Source organism: Physella acuta, unplaced genomic scaffold (assembly GCF_028476545.2).
Source record: "Physella acuta isolate Inbredline_101_S28 unplaced genomic scaffold, ASM2847654v3 ptg001879l, whole genome shotgun sequence".
In the NCBI taxonomy this organism is placed as follows: Eukaryota; Metazoa; Mollusca; class Gastropoda; family Physidae; genus Physella; species Physella acuta.
In genome coordinates this window covers 67,801-87,153 of record NW_026733385.1, presented here as the reverse complement: position 1 = coordinate 87,153, position 19,353 = coordinate 67,801, and the positions used below count along the sequence as shown (strand labels likewise).

At 34.1% G+C, this 19,353-nt stretch overlaps 1 protein-coding gene across 1 annotated transcript; it reads right to left on the bottom strand.

Annotated features, from left to right (window-relative positions):
• Window positions 1-453: 453 nt before the first annotated feature.
• Window positions 454-18,786, bottom strand: LOC131931032 (malectin-B). Its single transcript, XM_059287714.1, has 4 exons — window positions 18,135-18,786; window positions 6,038-6,220; window positions 5,692-5,749; window positions 454-4,358 (listed from the first exon to the last, which is right to left on the bottom strand). Exons 1-4 carry the CDS (start codon window positions 18,525-18,527, stop codon window positions 4,138-4,140), a joined length of 855 nt encoding a protein of 284 aa, XP_059143697.1. The 5' UTR covers window positions 18,528-18,786; the 3' UTR covers window positions 454-4,137.
• Window positions 18,787-19,353: the final 567 nt, after the last annotated feature.

The following is a 19,353-nucleotide window of genomic DNA, read 5'->3' as shown; positions in this document are numbered from 1 at the left end:
CATGTTTTGACCCACGTGCCAAGTGTGAATCGTATCGGTCAAGTAGAAGTTTCCGAATTTTCACTCCTGCGTTTCGATCTAGACTGGCGACAGACAGAATGACGAGGAAGTGAGTTAAATAAAAGCTTGTAAAAACCTTATTTCCGGATCAAGCGGAAAAGTTACGTCTCTGGTTTAAAGCCGTATAGCCGCTTCGTGTACAATTCAATATTGCACCTTTAAATGAGCTTTTGACATTTTTAAAACGCTTTTTTTTTTGCGACCACCCCAAAACATCACCACTGTGGTTGTAGGTAGGCTCTTGTATCCCGGCTTTTCAGGTGGTGGAGAGAAAAAGCGTCTGGTTTTTCAAGTAGTGTGTTGATGAGGAAACGGTAGTTTTTTTAAAGAGTGACGTCTATTAATGATTTCCAAAGTGTGTGGATCCAAATTGAGTTACAAACGCATCAAATTAATGTAATTATAATGTATTTCAGAAATAAAGGGAAGTCAGGCATTAAATCAAATTTATATTTTGTTTCCAAAGGCATTCAGGCAAAAATTAAAAAAAAAATGTTTTAAATGTAATATAATGAAAAATTGCGAAAGTGAAGATGTTAAAAAAAATCATAAATTTCCACCCATAATTCTTATAAATTTAAAATAAATATATTTCCAATGAAATTCCATTAGGTCTTACAATATACTAAGTGACAAAGAAATGCAGAATTTTTCAAACGTGTTATATGAGACTCACTGAAAGCTAAGAACTTAAGTCATAAAACCAAGAAAGATCATTATAAAGTATTCCCTTTTCAATATATAAAGCTTAAATAGAATGTAATTCACAATTTAGAAATTTTAGAAACATTTTAATCATTGATCAGATACAATAGAATTGACTTGATATTTCAAAAAAAAAGCCCATTTCACGAGTTATGATCATGTTAAGACCCTCCAATGATTACAGCTGGTGCAGCAAATAACCAGTACAGAACACGTTCAATTGAAAGTTAAAAAAAACTATTTCATAACATTCAACTGTTTTCATTGAACTGATGTAAGACGTGTAGGAAATTCAATTATTTGAAACCAAACTGTTGAAAAAAGGCAAGAAGTTCATTGCTAAAAATACTCTGTAATTTAACCAAATTGTTTGACAGTGTTGTATCTTTGTGTTTCTTACTTCTATCCAAAAAAAAAAAAAAATTAAATTGTTAGAAAAGCAGAAATCTTAATTGGAAAACAATTTGTAATGCTGTCTGGTAAAAAATGACTACTTTTTAATCTATTCTAAAATCAGTTACTATGTAGATCTCTAAAAATATTCCTCTAAATACCCCAGATGACACAAACTTAATTAAAGATTGAGAGACTATAAATAGCTGGAGATGAAATGGTGATAGATCAAGATTGCTGCAGAAACTCTGAGAACATACATTGAAATTTTAAAACATTTTAGGTTATCAATTAATAACTGAAAAACTAGGAGCATTTAGATATTTTTACTTCCTTTTGGCTGGTATGGTGATTGTCCAGTCCACAAATAGGACCAGGTTAACAGTTGCAACATTTTATTTCAAATTCAAAAACTTCAGAATGGAAGCAAAATTTATATTTAAAAAAAAAATCTTTTAGTAGCTAATTAAATTGCCTAATTAAATCAAAAATAAGTGTTTAAACTATAATTTTAGACCTAAATGTAGTATATGAATATAAATTGAAAATTTGTCTATTTTTATATTTTAATTGCAAGTATGTGATTAAAACAGTTGCATTAAAAGTTGAACAGAAAGCAAATTAAAAAAAAAAACCTGGCAAAAAGTACAGATTAAAATAATTTTTGCAACAAAAATTTCCATTAAGCACTCATAGCAGTGTATCCAAGTACATGATAAAGATAAAATAATTAAAAAGTGTATTTGTGTTTTTAATGAACACTTTCATGATATGTAAATTATAATTTTACATAGTAGAAGTAGAATGCATACTTGTTGGGTTTGAACAAATTCATTATGACTTTTAACAACAATGAACATAAATTAATTTCAAAATGCTACTTAGAAAACAAATACTAAATACTATTCGCACAACAAATTAAACACGTCAGATTTTTTAAAAATCCCACATAAATATGTCAAGTCTAGAAATACTGGTAACCTTTTGTAGAAAAACGTAAGAACAAAAAGATTGCAGTAATATAAAGCAAATTTGAGAAGTGTGTCTTGGTTCTATATACCAAGTTATTGAGTTTGATGAAGCAGATATTTGAGTGATGAAGCAGATATTTGAGTACTTAGGCTAGAATTTCATAAGGGTCAACCTTTACAACAGTGTAGAGTTGAATGCTTGCAGTTTGCTACTCAGTGTTAATAAACAAGTTTTACATGTATGGAAAGAATGTTATTTCCATGATCTGATAAAACCTGTAGAGTTAAAAGGCAGGATTACGGCCCATCTCGCTTGATACCAAGTCACTATTTACTGCTGAAATGTTTTATCCATAAAATAATAATTAGGTGACACCAAAGCTAGTGATAAAATCAAGTTACACCACAGATAGTTATATAAAGCCAGAACTGATTGGATCAAAGTTTTCAATCATCAATCGTGTTGAATAGGCAGCCATATTAAATTGTATTTATTTTTTAAATTTTCCTGTAAGCTGCCTGCCTGCCAGCCTTATACAACATTTTTTGTGAAGATTACTCAAATGGCAATTTTAAAAACATTTATTCTTTTCATTCTGGTTAAATGAAAAAAAAAAGGTTTCAAAATATTTTTTTTTGCTGTGTAGCCTACTGGAAGGTGTGAAAGGGAAGAGAGCAAATCTGGAAAATAATTCTGGGGTGAAAGAGTATATTATCACACATGCTGTGAGCTTCACAGCTATCTACAACTAGTATTTTAAAGCAAAAAAATAATTAAAAAAAAAAAAAAAAAAACCAAAGTTAATCACAAAATATGACACTAATTGCAAATTTAGTGCAGGAGGTGTAATAGCATTGATAACAATAACATTGTTATCAATACATCAATCAGGATATGAGCCCTGTTTTTATTGGTTACTTACAGTCAAAGTTAAGTTTAGTGATTCAGAAGGAACATCCCTAATTACTAATGATATACATTCCTTTGTCATTAAAAAAAACTGATAATTATTAACAGCACATTGGTGTCATTACATATTTTAAAAACAGACAAATAACTGATTTTTAAACAATACAGTGAAGATTAAGCTGGGCTACAGCAGATGACATTTGTTTAGGGGAGGTCCTACACACACACACACATACAACACATATATAAAGGTAACAATTCTTTCAATTAGTTTTGATTAAAGTTTGTTTTATGTTTGTTCATTTTTTTTTCAAAATGGTACCTATGCATGCTTTATTTATTTCTGATGCTAAACACAATTTTGTAGCTGATTATTTTCCCCCTACTAAGATGCTAGCTTGATCAGCCATGACACATCAGATGAAACTTGTCTCTGTTGACTTTAGATAATCAACCATTATCAATGTTACATTTATAAGTTGGGAGCAGGCATGACACATCAGATGAAACTTGTCTCTGCTGACTTTAGATAATCAACCATTATCAATGTTACATTTATAAGTTGGGAGCAGGCATGACACATCAGATGAAACTTGTCTCTGCTGACTTTAGATAATCAACCATTATCAATGTTACATTTATAAGTTGGGAGCAGGCATGACACATCAGATGAAACTTGCCTCTGTTGACTTTAGATAATCAACCATTATCAATGTTACATTTATAAGTTGGGAGCAGGCATCAATGACATCTCATGTTCACACATTTCATGGGAAACAACTCATTCATCAGTTACTGGACAATTTAAAAAAAACAAGCTTGTGATTTCAAAGTTTTAGCTAACTAGTAGAAAGAAAAGCCAGAAAAAAGTTGAATTTATTTTAGTTTGAAAACAAAATGTGGAAGCCCCAAACAAATAATCTAGGGGTCATCCCAGCCTTTGCCAAATTTATAAACCACACATCTTAATGCAATTGATAAGAATTTTAAGACTAAGTAACATTAGTTACGATAAGCATTAACTGTCTAAAAAAATGTATCCTTTAAGAAAGACACCAAATTGAATGGGTAATGAATATGATACTTAAATAATCAAGTTTATAATTTACACAGACAGTATAACAATGGAATAAAAGCTCCTATGGCCACAAATACAGGTAGAAGCATTGCACTAGTATCATCAGCAGCATATGGATCTTTGATTTTGGGACCTGATGGTTTTCTGGATTTTTGGGGCTTTGTACTATGAGATTCTTCATCATCTTCTTCTTCATCTTCAGGCAAATCAGCTCCAGGCATGGCGGCAAGTTTGGGAACATCTTTGAATAAAATAAAAATTGCAACCACCACCACAAAATATAAGATATAAATGATACATTTATTAATTCTTTCTATTAAAAATACAATTTTAGATTTCTTAAGTAGTGTTTCCAAACTCAGAGAGACAACAAAAAAGAGTAGCATGATTTGAATTTACTAAAGTGTTTTTACATTACAGTAAGATAATCTAGCTTTCAATATATATGTAACACTAAGTATATGCCCAAAAAATGATGGTATAGTTATGTTTTAAAGAAGATATAGACATTACTAAATGCAAGATAAACATGTAAATGGAAACATTAAATCCATCTAAAATTATCTAGGCCCATATCAAATGTGTCTGAAATTTTATATAAAATTAAATAGATATGTAGAGCAGTGGAACTTCAACTGTGAATGGCAAAGGGATTTAAACATTCATCAGTGAGCACTAATATCCCTAAGTCTGATGCTTCTGAAGGAAATAATTTAAACTGGTCATGGGATGAATCATACACAGCACACAAGATATAGTCTAGCTCAGTGGAATACCCAAGAATTAATTTCACCATCCTCAACATGCAGGGTTTGATGAGATTTTCTCCTATTGTGTGAGGTTTTTTTTTGCTTGGCAATATCTAATGCAACTTCATATGCTGCTTGCACTAATGCTTTGTTTTCTTGGTGAAAACTTCTTGTTGGACAAAGTCTCTGATGTTAGCAACTAGCTTGATGCAGACGAAAGAACTCCAAATCTTTTTTGGGGCGTTCCGAATGACTAGTCTCAAAATGCCATTTTAGCTATGAAAATGAAATCTTCATAGACTCATGGCTAAGAACAACTTTGCACAGTACGCATTGTTTATTTTTTATTCCATTTTCATTGTGATGTTAGTGAAGCCAACTTTCAGATATTCTTCTAAATATATGTGTTTTTTATTTCATTGCTAGGGTTCAGTCAACCAGTTGGCGACCCCCCCCCCCCCCCCCCCCCCACAGAAAGCCCTTCACGACCCCCAGTTTGGGAACACGTGGTCTAGCTGATACTATTTTTCCCTGAGCTAATTAATATTAATATTTTTTGAAATTCTTAAGCCAAAAACTAGTAAGATATTGTTCAAGATTAGAACATTGAATGATGATCTAAATTTTGAATTTTGCAAAATGCTTGTCTAAACAAATTGTTACATTTGATAAATCAGATTTTCTATAGATTTTAAATTAAGCATTCTAGGAATAAAATGAAAAGAATAAAATATTTTCAAAATCATCAACTGCTAGTGGAACGAGCAAAGTAAGGCATAGTAAGGTTAAGTTTGCCTTGGAAACTACCATCTTAAGGATACTTACCATCTATTGTACCCTTCATAACATATATGGCATTTACTTTGGGGTTATCCATATCACCCTAAAATGGTAGAAAATAATGACATTTATTTATTTCTAGAGTACAATATAACTGCTTTCATTTATAGCTATCAAAATGGGAGACATTGGCAGACTTCAATCACCATTTCTAATATAAAGGTACCTGTTTTAGTACATAGTTTTTTCCCCCTGTAATGTATCATTCGTTAAGGCTAAAATCAACAATAAAAACCATCTAGGACCAAACATAGAAATAGATTAACTAGATTTCTTTAAAAAAAAAACATGCAGCAGTACAAAACTAAAAAACATTTTGTTTTATTTGTACCTTTATAAATTCCACTGAAATTTTATTCCCATCAACTTGAGACGTCTCTCCATTTACTCTCAGTTTTCCTCCTCTTATCGAAAAAGGAATTACTTCATCATGTGCAACACCTCTACCAACTCTTGAAAAAATGTCAAGTTCACTAACAACAGTATGTTCACCATTTAAAACAACATCAAATACCTGTCAATAAGAAAAATCAAAATAATTTTTTCATTTTTTATGTCAATAATTTTCTTATTTTTAGATTCACTGAAGTCAAATAAAGCAGGAGTGATCCCCCCTAAACTTTCTCGAGTATTCTAATATTCTTATTTTTCTCCACCTGACAAACACATGAGCCAGCATTCATATGAAACCATGTTTAGAATTGGCCTATACAGGAGTGCCTCTAATTTTTTAAGCGAATCCTGAAAATCAATCCCCAAATTTCACCAACCCTGAAACAAAAATTTGAAAATTTTAAAACCCTGAAACTTAAAGTCGCACGGAATTTTAAAATAGATAATTACTTCATTACTTTTTTTTTTATTTAGACATTTGGTTCATATTAGGTTATTTTGGAAGCTTATTTTAGAAGTACATGTAAACCCAAGTAGATCCCTTTCATTGTGATTTGCATACTTCCCGTCCTTCAACACTGCATATAATAGCCTCTAGCCTAAATTTACAAATTCATAATTTACTAGGCCTATGCTACTTTAATTATCAGAAGCCTAACTGATATCTAGATCTAAGTAGGCCTAGAAAAAAAATGTGTTACGATTATCTTTATTGTACAGTCACTGTACAACGCTTTTCCGCAAACATTAAAATCCATTACACATGTAACACATATGGTTACCAGCCAAGGGGGGATAAGTAATAAAGTTGTAATTCATTGGGTAGCGGCCCCTGTGGGACAGCAGCTTGATGTAGTTTTTTTGCATGTTCTTCGATGAGCGATTATGGGAAGTTTGTGCCTAGCTGTGTCTGAGATCCAAGGCTGCTGTCTGTGGACACGGAGGGTGACGGTACTTAGAGGTAGATCATGACAATGTAGACCTAATGAAGGTAATATTATGTTTTATATTTATGTAGTACTCATACTAGTGCTGCATGTTGCAGACTAGGGGTGGAGTATCTTCGTTAGAGTACTTTTCAGTATTATTCCTGCTAGTGCGGCATGTTGCACACTAGTTAGGTGTTAAGTATTTATTTAAGTATTTCTTATTGTGCTACTTATTGGCAGTAACATATTTTATTGCACCCGGGTATGTTTGTAGCCTACACGTGGTATTACCAGTGATGTAACCTTTTGTTTACATTTGTTTAGGGCTACAATTAATTGTCGTCGTCATCTTCTTTGGTTATTGTTTTGCTGTGATCTACTGTTGTTCTACACTGTTTTCTACTGTTGTTCTACAATGCCGTTTATGGCTCGATGTAATGTGAATAAAGCCAGTAGTTGACAAAAGTATCGTTTCAGTGTGTCCTACATCTCAGGGTCAGCCCTTATAACCACAACACCTCAGTGGGTAAAAAGCATCCCCACTGAGTGAGTGTTACACACAAATTGTAGTGTAAAATACAGGCAAAACTTCAAATTTTTAATGACTTCTGTGGCTCGTTGCTCCCTTTTTATAGCCAAATTGGGGGGTACGTAACACATTCACATTTGATTTTTATTTAATAATCTTCAAAAGCAATCGTCTAGGGTCATTATTTTCACAAAATTGTCGTTTTCCAATTGGTTGTAAAGAAACTGGTATTTAGTTGACGAAAACGTATGAAAACCACTCATGCGTGACAGAGATTGTCGATGGGGTGCTTCACATGGTTTGACACGCGTTGACATGGGCCACTGTTTCCATCGAAACCTTTTAACAAATTTTGAGTAAATTCCGTTGACAGGAAGTAGTAATTTATGCTATTTATGATTTCTCAAAAAACGCATGTGAATTATAGTACTAATAGTATTCCGCACTATTATAGTTAAACACAAATAGTTTGGGGTTTGCTTGATGTGCAATTCTTTTCTATTTTTAAAAGCTTAAGTAATTAAAAAATTGATTTAAAATATTGTCTTGATCCCGAGTTGCAGTCCCCCGTAGTGTTATATAAGAATATTTGAGAAAGTTTAGGGGAGATCACTCCTGGTTTATTAAATCACTTCTTCCAAAAAAATGGCTATGTCCAATTTTAAAAGGGGTCTGGCTATGTCCAATTTTAAAAGGGGTCATCTTAGAGTAAAATTTAGAGTAGTTTCCCTTGATAAAAATGTCTATTCGTATGTATATTGTGTTGACTTTGCTTTTTAATATACAAAGCTTTCTTGTTTAGTAAAAGTAGGACAGAGGGCCGTCTTCATATCTTTAATTTCAATTGAAATGAAGGTTATGTATGTATGTACATCCAAGATCTCAAAATCTCTTGGGAGGTCCAACATTTATTAAACCCTTTTGTACTGATTAACATGTCAATTATTTGGTCGTCCATATTCCTCATAAACGATGTTGGACTCAAAATATGGGACGGGGTAAAATTATTTTTTTTTAAATGATGAAGAATATATTCGTTTTCGATAGAAATTGTGATTAAGGGTTGGGGTATAGTAGAACTGCGATATGATATTAAATCATCATCTTGCTTTTAGAGACGATTGAGGGGAAAGGGAATTCATCGGGAAAAGTATAACGTCATTTATGCTTGATCTATTTAAGCCTAGTTTATTTTGTCTGTAGACATTAGTCTTAGGCCTACACTTTTTCTGAATTAAGATTATTGTATTTATGAAAATAGGTTTAAATTTTAATTAGTTACATTTGAATACCACATGGTTTTTTTTTCTTTGCCTTCTGCTTCCATTAGTTTTTTATTTGTTCAGTAGTCGATTTTTACCCCTCCCCACCATCCATTATTAAAAAAACAAAAAAAGCCACTGTATAGTGATATCTACCTCTAGAAAAAAAACTAGATCACCCTATAGTTTGTAGGAAAATTAGAATATATCTATAATTCGTCTGTTTAAAAAAATGCATCATTTTTCTCAACCCGGCTGTTTCATCCCCCACTAAGCACAACGTCACCAAGTTTGCAGCCCATGTGACGTCATTTGTCATTAGGCTAATGTTAAAGTAAGAGCTACCGCGTAATTAAAAAAAAAATCAAAACAAGCACTATGGCATTGAGACTTCAGCGACGTTTAGCCTGACAAATAGATCTAAATGATTTTAGTTAGGTAAAGTATATTGGACTTTAATTTATTACAGTGGCATGCTGTTCTCCCTCTACTATACAAATTCAAGTGCTTTTAATTTCTGCAACCTACTGCCCTGAGACGTTCGGCTCTAAAATGCCAGTGACACAGCGGCTTTCGTAAATGCATTTAGGCTCCCGGTCCCAACTATAAACTTCGTCTGTCCATTAAGCTCCACGCAAAACTTGTGATCAATGTGGACAGAAGCGGAGCTAGTGGTGGTGTCAACAGGGACCCCCCCCCCCTCTAAGCTCAGCTCTTAAAGGAGCTCTGCACTTCATAAAAGACAAAATTGATGTTCAGATATCAACGGACTCGGGCGTTTTGCTGAAGGCCGTATTCCTAATGCACCGTCTTAGCGGTAAAAAACGTGACGTCATTTATGATTATATCACTAATTAAAGGAAAAAAAACAAAAATATGAAAGGAAAATAGCAAACAAACAATAACAATTAACTCAAACTAATATTTAAATAAACATTAGATATGTTGGTAACTCTATAAAGATAGGGACTTTCTTAATCTTAATGTATAAAAACTGCATCTAGGCCTAATAATAATAATTCTAGAACTAATGCTTATTGTCAGTCATTTAAATTGTTTAAATGGCAGATTAAAAAAAAAAAAAAAACGCATGCTTTGTATTTAAACACAAGACAATCATATTTAATAGCTAACATCAATACATTTCCACACAAATAAAAATGAAAGGGAAATTACTCAAAATAATAATTTGTTAAGATGGCCGCTGTTTTTAATAGCAAATTTAGTATCTGGAGCAACTTTGTTAAACCTTAATTTCATGACATTTTTATAAATTTAACTAGGCATTTCGACTTCCGCTGTTTCGATTCGGTACGACCACATCCGGACTTTTTCATGGTATTTGTTGAAATTCGCCATTTTTTAACATGTTTATTCTCGCCATCGGAATCGAAGAATAAAATTTATTCGATATGAATATTTGAGTTGAATTTCATCTTTTATACATACTAATGAACGAATTAGCTCCCGTTTTACATTGTCCGATACCGAAAGCGCTCACTGATAATAGCAAATATTTGTCGAAATGCCAACGCTACCGAACTGGCGCATTGACAACTAAATTTCAGATATAAACAATCATCTAAATTGCATGAAAATAGGCCTAAATAGCATGCCAACCATTTGGATAAATAGAAATGTTGATTTCAAGGGTTTTTAAGCACGGGGCAATGAGGAGTAGCGCGATAAAACTCATAGTAATTTCATAATGGCGGCCGAGTTACGAGATATTAATAGATATGCGCATATGTTTTTTAATAGCTGTTTGTTTTTAAATGGATTGTTACAATAAAATGGGCTTTAAAATAAATATACTGTAGATCTATATCTAAATTATTAAATTAAAAATGGAAAGAATGTAATTAATTGCTGCCTAAATAAATTATAAAATTTTAAATTAGCCAGATTTTTATTAACCTTCTTAATACCAGGTTAACTAGATCTAGCAAACTAGCATTAACGAATTGCAGATAAATAGATTATAAAGGCATTTTCAAGTAGAAATAAATCTATATTTATTGCAAACAGTTTAAAAAAAATAGAATCTAGATCTAAATGGAAATGAAAACACTAAAATAATATTGGGTCTAGAGATGTGTAATATTAATATATATATAAAAAACTATTAGGCCTAAATGTAAATACTGACAGGCCTATCTAGATCTATCATCATCATCATCATCACTCCTTTATGGCCCCTGGGGAGCAAAGGGCTGCAACCACACATCTCCAGCGGACTCGGTTTTGGGCTGCTCCTCTAATCTGTGCCCATGAGAGCCCAGCTGTTTTTGCCTCTTCCTCAACCGTTCTCTTCCATGTTTTCTTTGGCCGGCCCACCCTCCTTTTCCCCTGGGGATTCCAGTCCAATGCATGTTTTGTGATGTTTTCTTTTTCTTTTCTTAACGTGTGTCCGACCCATCCCCATTTTCGGGCCTTAATATCTTTCTCTATTGGCTGTTGCTTTAAAATTTGCCAAAGGTCTTTGTTTGATATTTTGTCTGGCCATCTTATTTTGAGTATATGTCGTAGGCATTTTTTTACGAACGCCTGTAGCCTATCAGTATTTGTCTTCGTAACCCTCCAGGTCTCCGAGCCAGAGTAGCACTGCCTTAACATTTGTGTTGAAAATACCAATTTTGTTCCGGAGTGACAGGGCCGTGGACCTCCACATCTGGCGCAGCAAGTTGAAGGCACATCTAGCCTTGTTGATTTAGCATTTTATGCCCTCGTCTGCTCCCCCGTCCTTATTGATCACGCTTCCCAGATATGTGAATGTGTTTGTTTCTCATAAATCTTCTCCATTTAGCTGTATCGGCAGGTCCTGGCTGTTATTGATTCTGATGACCTCTGTTTTGTTTTTATTGATTTTTAGTCCAATTTTGGAGGCTTCTTCAGACAGCCGATTTAGTTTGGCTTGCGTGTGTTGATGCTTATGAGATAGTAGGCAGATGTCATCGGCAAAATCAAGATCCTCCAACCTTTTTGTGAAACTCCACTGGATTCCTGTGTCGTTTTTTGTGGCACTCAGCATGACCCAGTCGATTACCATCAAGAATATCATTGGCGATAGCATACATCCCTGTCTTACTCCCGTCGTCACCATGAATGGTTTTGTTAGCTTTCCTTTGTGTATTACCTGGCTGGTGGAGTCTTCATATAGTTTCTGTGTGATAGATATAAATTTTTTGGGTATTCCATAGTGGCTCATTAACTTCCAGATAGCATCTCTATTCACACTGTCAAACGCCTTTTCAAAGTCGACAAAGGTCATGTATAAGAGGGATTGCCACTCAAGGGACTGTTCAACAATGATGCGCAGCGTGGCAATGTGGTCAGTACATGACCTGTCCTGACGAAAACCAGCCTGTTCTTGTCTCAGCTTTTTGTCCAAGGCATCTCTAAGTCTCTCTAGGATGATTCTTGTCAGCACCTTACTTGGAACTGAAAGAAGCATTATCCCTCTCCAGTTGTTGCATTGTGTCAGGTCTCCCTTATTTGGCAGTTTTATCAGGTATCCCAGTTTCCAGTCAGATGGGATTATCTCTTCTTCCCAAATCTGCTTAAGTCGAGGATGTAGTATATCTGCTGATATGGCTGGGTCTGCTTTTATAGCCTCTGGTGGGATGCCGTCCGGGCCAGCTGCTTTGCCATTTTTCATGCTTTTTATTGCTCTTATTGTTTCTAACTTTGTGGGTGGATCTGAACACACATCTAGTAGGTGATTTGCAGGTAGTATATCAGGGATGGTTGATGAGAGAGGATGGTTTAAAATCTCATCAAAGTGCTGTACCCATCTGTCTCTCTGTTCTGTGTTACTTGTTAAGATATTTCCTACTTTATCCTTTACTGGTTTGTTGGGATTAATGTTCTTACCTGATAGTGTCCTGGTTACTTCATAGAGCCTCTTCATTTTTCCTTGTCGTGCCGCAGTTTCTGCCTCCTCTATCATCTCCTGTATGAGCTGTCTTTTGTCTTCTTTTGCACTTTTCCTGACCATGCGACTTACTTCACAATAATGTGTTCTGAGGTTTATTTTCTCTTTTTCATCCTTACATTTGTTAATCTTCTGCTTTGTCTCTTTTCTATCTTCAATTTTGGCCCATGTCTCTGTTGTGATCCATTCTTTTGTTCATTTTTTCTTCTCCCCAGTATGTCAGTGCATGTTGACTTCCATAGTTCCTGTATTCCTAGCCATTTTTGCTCTACTGCTGCCTCTACTGTTTCCTCTGCCAGGCTGGAGAGTGCTTCATACCTATTTTTTACTGCGCAGTTAAAGTCTTCCTTTAATTTTTGACACCTAAGATATGTTGTATTGAATTTAAAGTGTGGTTTATCAGCTCGATCCCTGTAGGATTTTAGTTTTAATTTTAGTATTGCAACCACGAGTTGGTGGTCTGAGGCTGCATCTGCACCTCGTATCTAGATCTATAAAGGGCCTAAATTAAAAATAATAATGCCCAATTTTATGAGCTGCACTGCATTACAGTTTTAGTTATAGGCAACTATAATAGAAAGAAAAGTTTAACACAGAAATATTAACACTTTCATTAATGTGGTAAGAATTTATCAAAGGATACGTCAACTTCAGTAAACATTTTATAAATAAGAATACTGTGAAATGTCTATCTTTGAGTTTTAGCACATCTCAACACTTTTCATCAGAAACATTACAAGAACCAAAATTTTCGAAATTAATAATAACATTTTTACCATGTCATACACGGACATAAATCCAATGTTTTTGGCAAATCGTTAAGTATCTTGATCATATTGTGCTGTATTTGTAAGTTCTAACTCTATACATTACCTGTACAATATGTATACTAGCATTCTTATTACTAATCAATATTTTTATAGTAGCAACAAAGAAGTACAATATATTAGCCTGTAGTTAATCATCATAGTCTAATGGCGCTGTACCGTATTCAAGTTCACTATTTATAGTTTTCCTCTAGCTATGTTTATTTTACTTGCATGTTTGTAATTTTTACATTCTGTAGTCTTAATATATAAAGTTTCATGGTGGTATATGGAATAGCAACCTAGTTGTGCAGTCTGGAAATCCTCTTAGACACTTAGTCTCTTATGGCAGTCATTATAGAACAGTGCCACACCCCTTAATTAGACTTCATTATTTCTAGTTACCTCTTTTCTAATTTTTATTTTATTTGTAGACTTCTATTGCCTATATCTTTGAGTACAAATGTGCAAAGTTTTATCATTATATATTTAATAGCAACATTGGTATGCAAGTTTAAAGCCAATCACACGTCTCGAATGCAGTTTACAATGAAACATAAGTTATACACCTAACTTTGAAAATTCATATAAAAAAAGACTATTAGGCCTAGAATGATAAATTTGGTATATTTATAAATGGGGCATATTAGGGCCTATAGGATTAATCTGGGTCCATTATTATATCATTCTATGTTAATTAGGAAAAATTTCCCAATATGCCTAGATTTAACCCTTAAATGTGGTTTAATATTCAATTATCTTTAGTATTTTAGTAGAATATGCAAAAATATATTCATATTCAAGCCCATATTTATTAGTTACCTTACCCCTACATTACTAGCGAAGGCGGAATTGTTTGCGCTAAAACGATACATTACCTATCGGCGGTAATCTATCGTTTTAGCGTAATCAATTCGGCTGCAGTAGAAATGTGCGGGAGAGGTAACTGATGAATATATTTGTTTAAATAAGTATAATTTAAGTCAAATGTTACAAAACATAACAGATAATTGATTTAATATAACAATCACTGACCAAAACAATTTAAAATATCATGAAACTAACTTTAAACAAGGTGTTTGAGATAAATGTTAGCAGATAAAAACAGCGGCCATCTTTCCAAATAAAATTTAGAGTAGTTTCCCTTGATACACTTGTCTATTCGTATGTATATTGTGTTGATTTTGTTGTTGAATATACATAGCTGTCTTGTTTAATAAAAGTGGGACAGAGGGCCGTCTTCTTATCTTTAATTTCAATTGAAATTAAGGCTATTCATGTATGTACATCCAAGATCTCAAAAACTTTTGGGAGGTCCAACATTTATTAAACCCTTTTGTACTGATTAACTTGTCAATTATTAGGTCGTCCATATTCTTCATAAATGACGTTGGACTCAAAATATGGGACGGTGTAAAATATTTTTTCAAAAATGATGAAGAATATATTCGTGTTCGTTAGAAATTGTGATTAAGGGTTCGGGTATAGTAGAACTGCGATATGATATTAAATCATCATCTTGCTTTTAGTAACTATTGGGTGAGAGGGAAATCGTCGGGAAAAGTAAGACGTCATTTATGGGCGATCCATTTAATTAAGCCTAGTTGTTTTTTTTGTCTGTAGACATTAGTCTTAGGCCTACACCTTTTCTGAATTAAGATTATTGTGTTTTTTAAAATAGGTTCAAATTTTAATTAGTTACATTTGAATACCACATGGTTTGGTTTTTTTTGGGTTTTTTTTTCCTTCTGCTATCATTAGTTTTTTTTATTTCTTCAGTAGTCAATGTTTACCCCTCCCCACCACACATTATTACAACAACAAAAAACTACCCACTATATATGTCATAGCGTAGATATATAGAATTAGACTAGACGAGTAGAGGTTACCATAGGACGGTACGAACTTGACAGTAGACGATTTGGTGCGAGAGTATTGTGCGCGTGTTCAATAAAATTTGTGTGGCGTGAGTGTGACGTGAGCATGGTGCGACAATGTACCGATGACGTAAGACGCAGCAGTGAAGTTAGTTGGGGGTTAGATATAGTAGAAGACGGACGTATTTTTTGATATTGTACAAATGATCTATAAGTGTGTGTTAATAAAGTTCATGTTATTTCATAAACGAAGTTGTTGACATTGTTAATTAGTGTCTGCGGAACATAAGAGTGATTCCCGTCCTCCTCACGAGTATAATGGTTGCCGTATGAATAGTAGTAGATCAGAATATATTGAGATTATATATAAATCCCCCCCCCCCCCCCCATCACAATATAGTGATATCTCCCTCTAGAAAAAAAAAACTAGATGAACCTATAGTTCGTAGGAAAATTAGAATCTATCACTTAAAAAAAAGAAATACGTCATTTTTCTAAACCACGCCGTTTCATCCCCCAATAAGCACAACGTCACAACAGTTCGCGGCGCGTGTGACGTCATTTGTCATTAGGCTAATGTTTAAGAAAGAGATACCGCGTAATTAAAAAAAAATCAAAACAGGCACTAAATGACTATGACGATGAGACTAGCGACATTTAGCCTGACGAATAGATCTAAATGACTTTAGTTCGGTGAATTATATTGGTGTTTAATTTATTACAGTGGCATGATGTTCTCCCTCTACTATACAAATTCACGTGCTTTTAATTTCTGCAACATGCTGCCCTGAGATGTTCGGCTCTAAAATGCCCGTGACACAGCGGCTTCGGTAAATGCATTTAGGCTCCCGGTCCCACCTATAAACGTCTGTCCATTAAGCGCCACGCAAAACGTGTGATTAATATGTGGATATAAGCGGCGCTAGTGGTGGTGTCAACAGGGGCCAAGCTCAGGTCTTAAGCTAAAGGTGCTCCGCACTTCATAAAAGACAAAATTGATGTTCAGATATCGTCGGACTCTGGCGTTTTGCCGACGGCCGTACTCCTAATGCACAGTCTTAGAGGCTGTCCACTGCTAACACTATTTTATGTTAAATTTAAGCCAATACTGAGCTGTGGCTTTACATTAGCTCAGTGGCGTAGAGAGGTCGAGTGTGACCCGGTGCGGCACTTAATGGTGTCTTGGACTCTTGTCGAATATTGTTGCCAGGAGCTACTTGGTTTGAGCCTTATTGTCAGAAGTTATTTCCTTTGGAGTCAATATAGTGCGGCTTATTTTCGTCGGTAGGCATTTAGTGGCAGGCCCTTTTTGGCGGGGATGATGTGCTCAGGTTGTTAAACACCGCTTAGGACAACAGGCATGCAATAGTTATGATCATTCGTTATGAACAAATGTATGCATGAAAACGAACGCTTTATGTGTTCCTCAATTTCATTGAGCACAGCTTTAAAGAAAATTCCAAAATAGACGTCACGTATCCCCCCCCCCCGGACCACCCTGCGTAAGTTGACGGCACATTAGCATAGCATATGTGACATCGTTTATGGATAACACCATATAACTCATTTTGGGTATTTGGTATCAACATTTTGACAACAAAGGTTATTCAAAATGTATATAGGACTTGACATCTACCATAAATGACATCGCACACTTAAGGGGTGGAGTAACTGGTTTTGAGACGACGTTTTACGCGGGAAATGGGAGGGGTAAGAAACGTGAAACGTTATGTATTTCGCCAAATACAAAAATGCTGAATATATCGTTTTCATTAGAATTATGGCTTGACTTTTTAACAGGCAGGGCAAAAAGGTAATTTTCGACATTACGACTATTTCGTAACGGCGAAAATGAGGGGGGGGGGGGGGGGGGGTTAAGGTGAAGAAAGGTCAAAAAAAACGGGACGTCATTTATGATTAAATCACTAATTAAAGGAAAAAAGCATGAAAATATTACATGAAAATAGCAAACAAACAATAACACAAACAATAAGAATTAGCTCAAACTAATATTTAAATAAACATTAGATATGTAGTGGTAGCTCTATAAAAATAGGGAGTATCTTAATGTGTAAAAATTGCATCTCATAATAGTAATTCTAGAACTGATGTTTATTGTCAGTCAATTAAATTGTTTAAAAGGGCAGAATTTAAAAAAAAAAAAACGCATGCTTTGTATTTAAACACAAGACTAACGTATTTAATAGCAAACATCAATACATTTCCATACAAATAGAAATTAAAGGGAAATGACTCAAAATAATATTTTCTTAAGATGGCCGCTGTTTTTAATAGCAAATTTAGTATCTGGAACATCGATGTTAAACCTTAATTTCATGACATTTTTATTGATTTAAACCTTAAATGTGGTTTAATAATCAATTATCTTTAGTATTTTAGTAAAATATGCAAAAATATATTCACATCTAAGCCATATTTGATAGTTACCTTATCCCTACATTACTAGTGACGGCCGAATTGATTACGCTAAAGCGATAGATTACCCCTATCGGCTATATGCAGAGTTTATTATCTGATGTAGGTATCTAAAATCACTCATTTTTTAGGCTTGAATCTAGGCCCTACCTACTCTTATTAGATCTAGTAAGCCAGTAGCCTAATTATTTAATATTTAATATTAGGCCTAGGCCCTAATAAATAATAATGCCTAATAATTATTTATTCTGCCCCTGCTTACCTTTTGATTTGGTGATGAAAACCAGACTTCACTGAATTTTAATACAATCACATAATCACCATCGCGGTACACAGGGATATCGTAGCCAAATGTGCTGATGTGGTACCGTTCAGTTTGATAAAGAATTTGATCTTGCGGTACTACTCTTTGAATCATAAGACTCTTACCAAAGTCGGAGCGGTGTCCTATATCTAACGGATCAGCTTGATAGTGAATTCCGTGAATGTCGGTGTGTTCGTCTCCTCCGCAATTTACAGCCCATAATACTTCTATCGCGTTAACCGAATGCAGCAACTGGCTAACAATAACTATCGCAGAGAAAATTACGTACTTCTTTTGAAAACATATTTTTAAAAAGTGTTTAACACAATTAGTTAAACAAAACATGTTCATCTCTTATGCGGCGTTGATACGGTGTAAAGTTAGTAAGTATCGAACCTATAAATATACTCGATATGAGTATCTAAATTTCTAGTCTTATGTGTTCGATTTTTTTCAAAATATATTGTCGAAAAATTTATAAAGATCAATTAAGTAGATATATTATAATATTTATTCACAGTCACGATCCAGTTTTGTAATCAGAATTTTAAAAAAATATATAAACATTCTGATTAAATGTATTGTAGTCCCTATAGTCTACATATGACAAACAAGTACTTAGGCCTACTGGAATAAATAATCGTATTTTATTTCAGGAAGTATAATTGTTTTACAACACGCATGCGTATTTTCATGTGGCTATTGACGTTTCGTTCTCCCGGCGACACGTTTTTTTTTTGTTTTTTTTAATTTTTATCTAAAGCAAAAGCGTTATTCAGCATACGCAGATCACATTTAACAATCAAGAACATCTAGATCTAACCATTTTTACAAGCTTTTATTTAACTTGCTTACTCTGTCTAGATCGAAACAGGAGAGCGAAATTTCGGGCATTTCTAACCGATCAACTTCTCTGAAATTTGACACGTGTGTCAAGGCCCGATGACAATGCAATATGACATTAAATTTGATTTAATTTGATGACAAATAAATTTTTTATGAACTAATTAAAATTTTCTGAAATTAGTATGCTTTCTTGTCCATGTGGGACTGCAACTGTTGATGTTATACTATGCAAGCTTTTATTTAGTTCGCTAGATGGTAGATTTAGGATTGGGGGGGGGGGGAGGAGGGGGAGTCACAGAAATAAAACGGGAGAGATCTCCCCTAAACTATC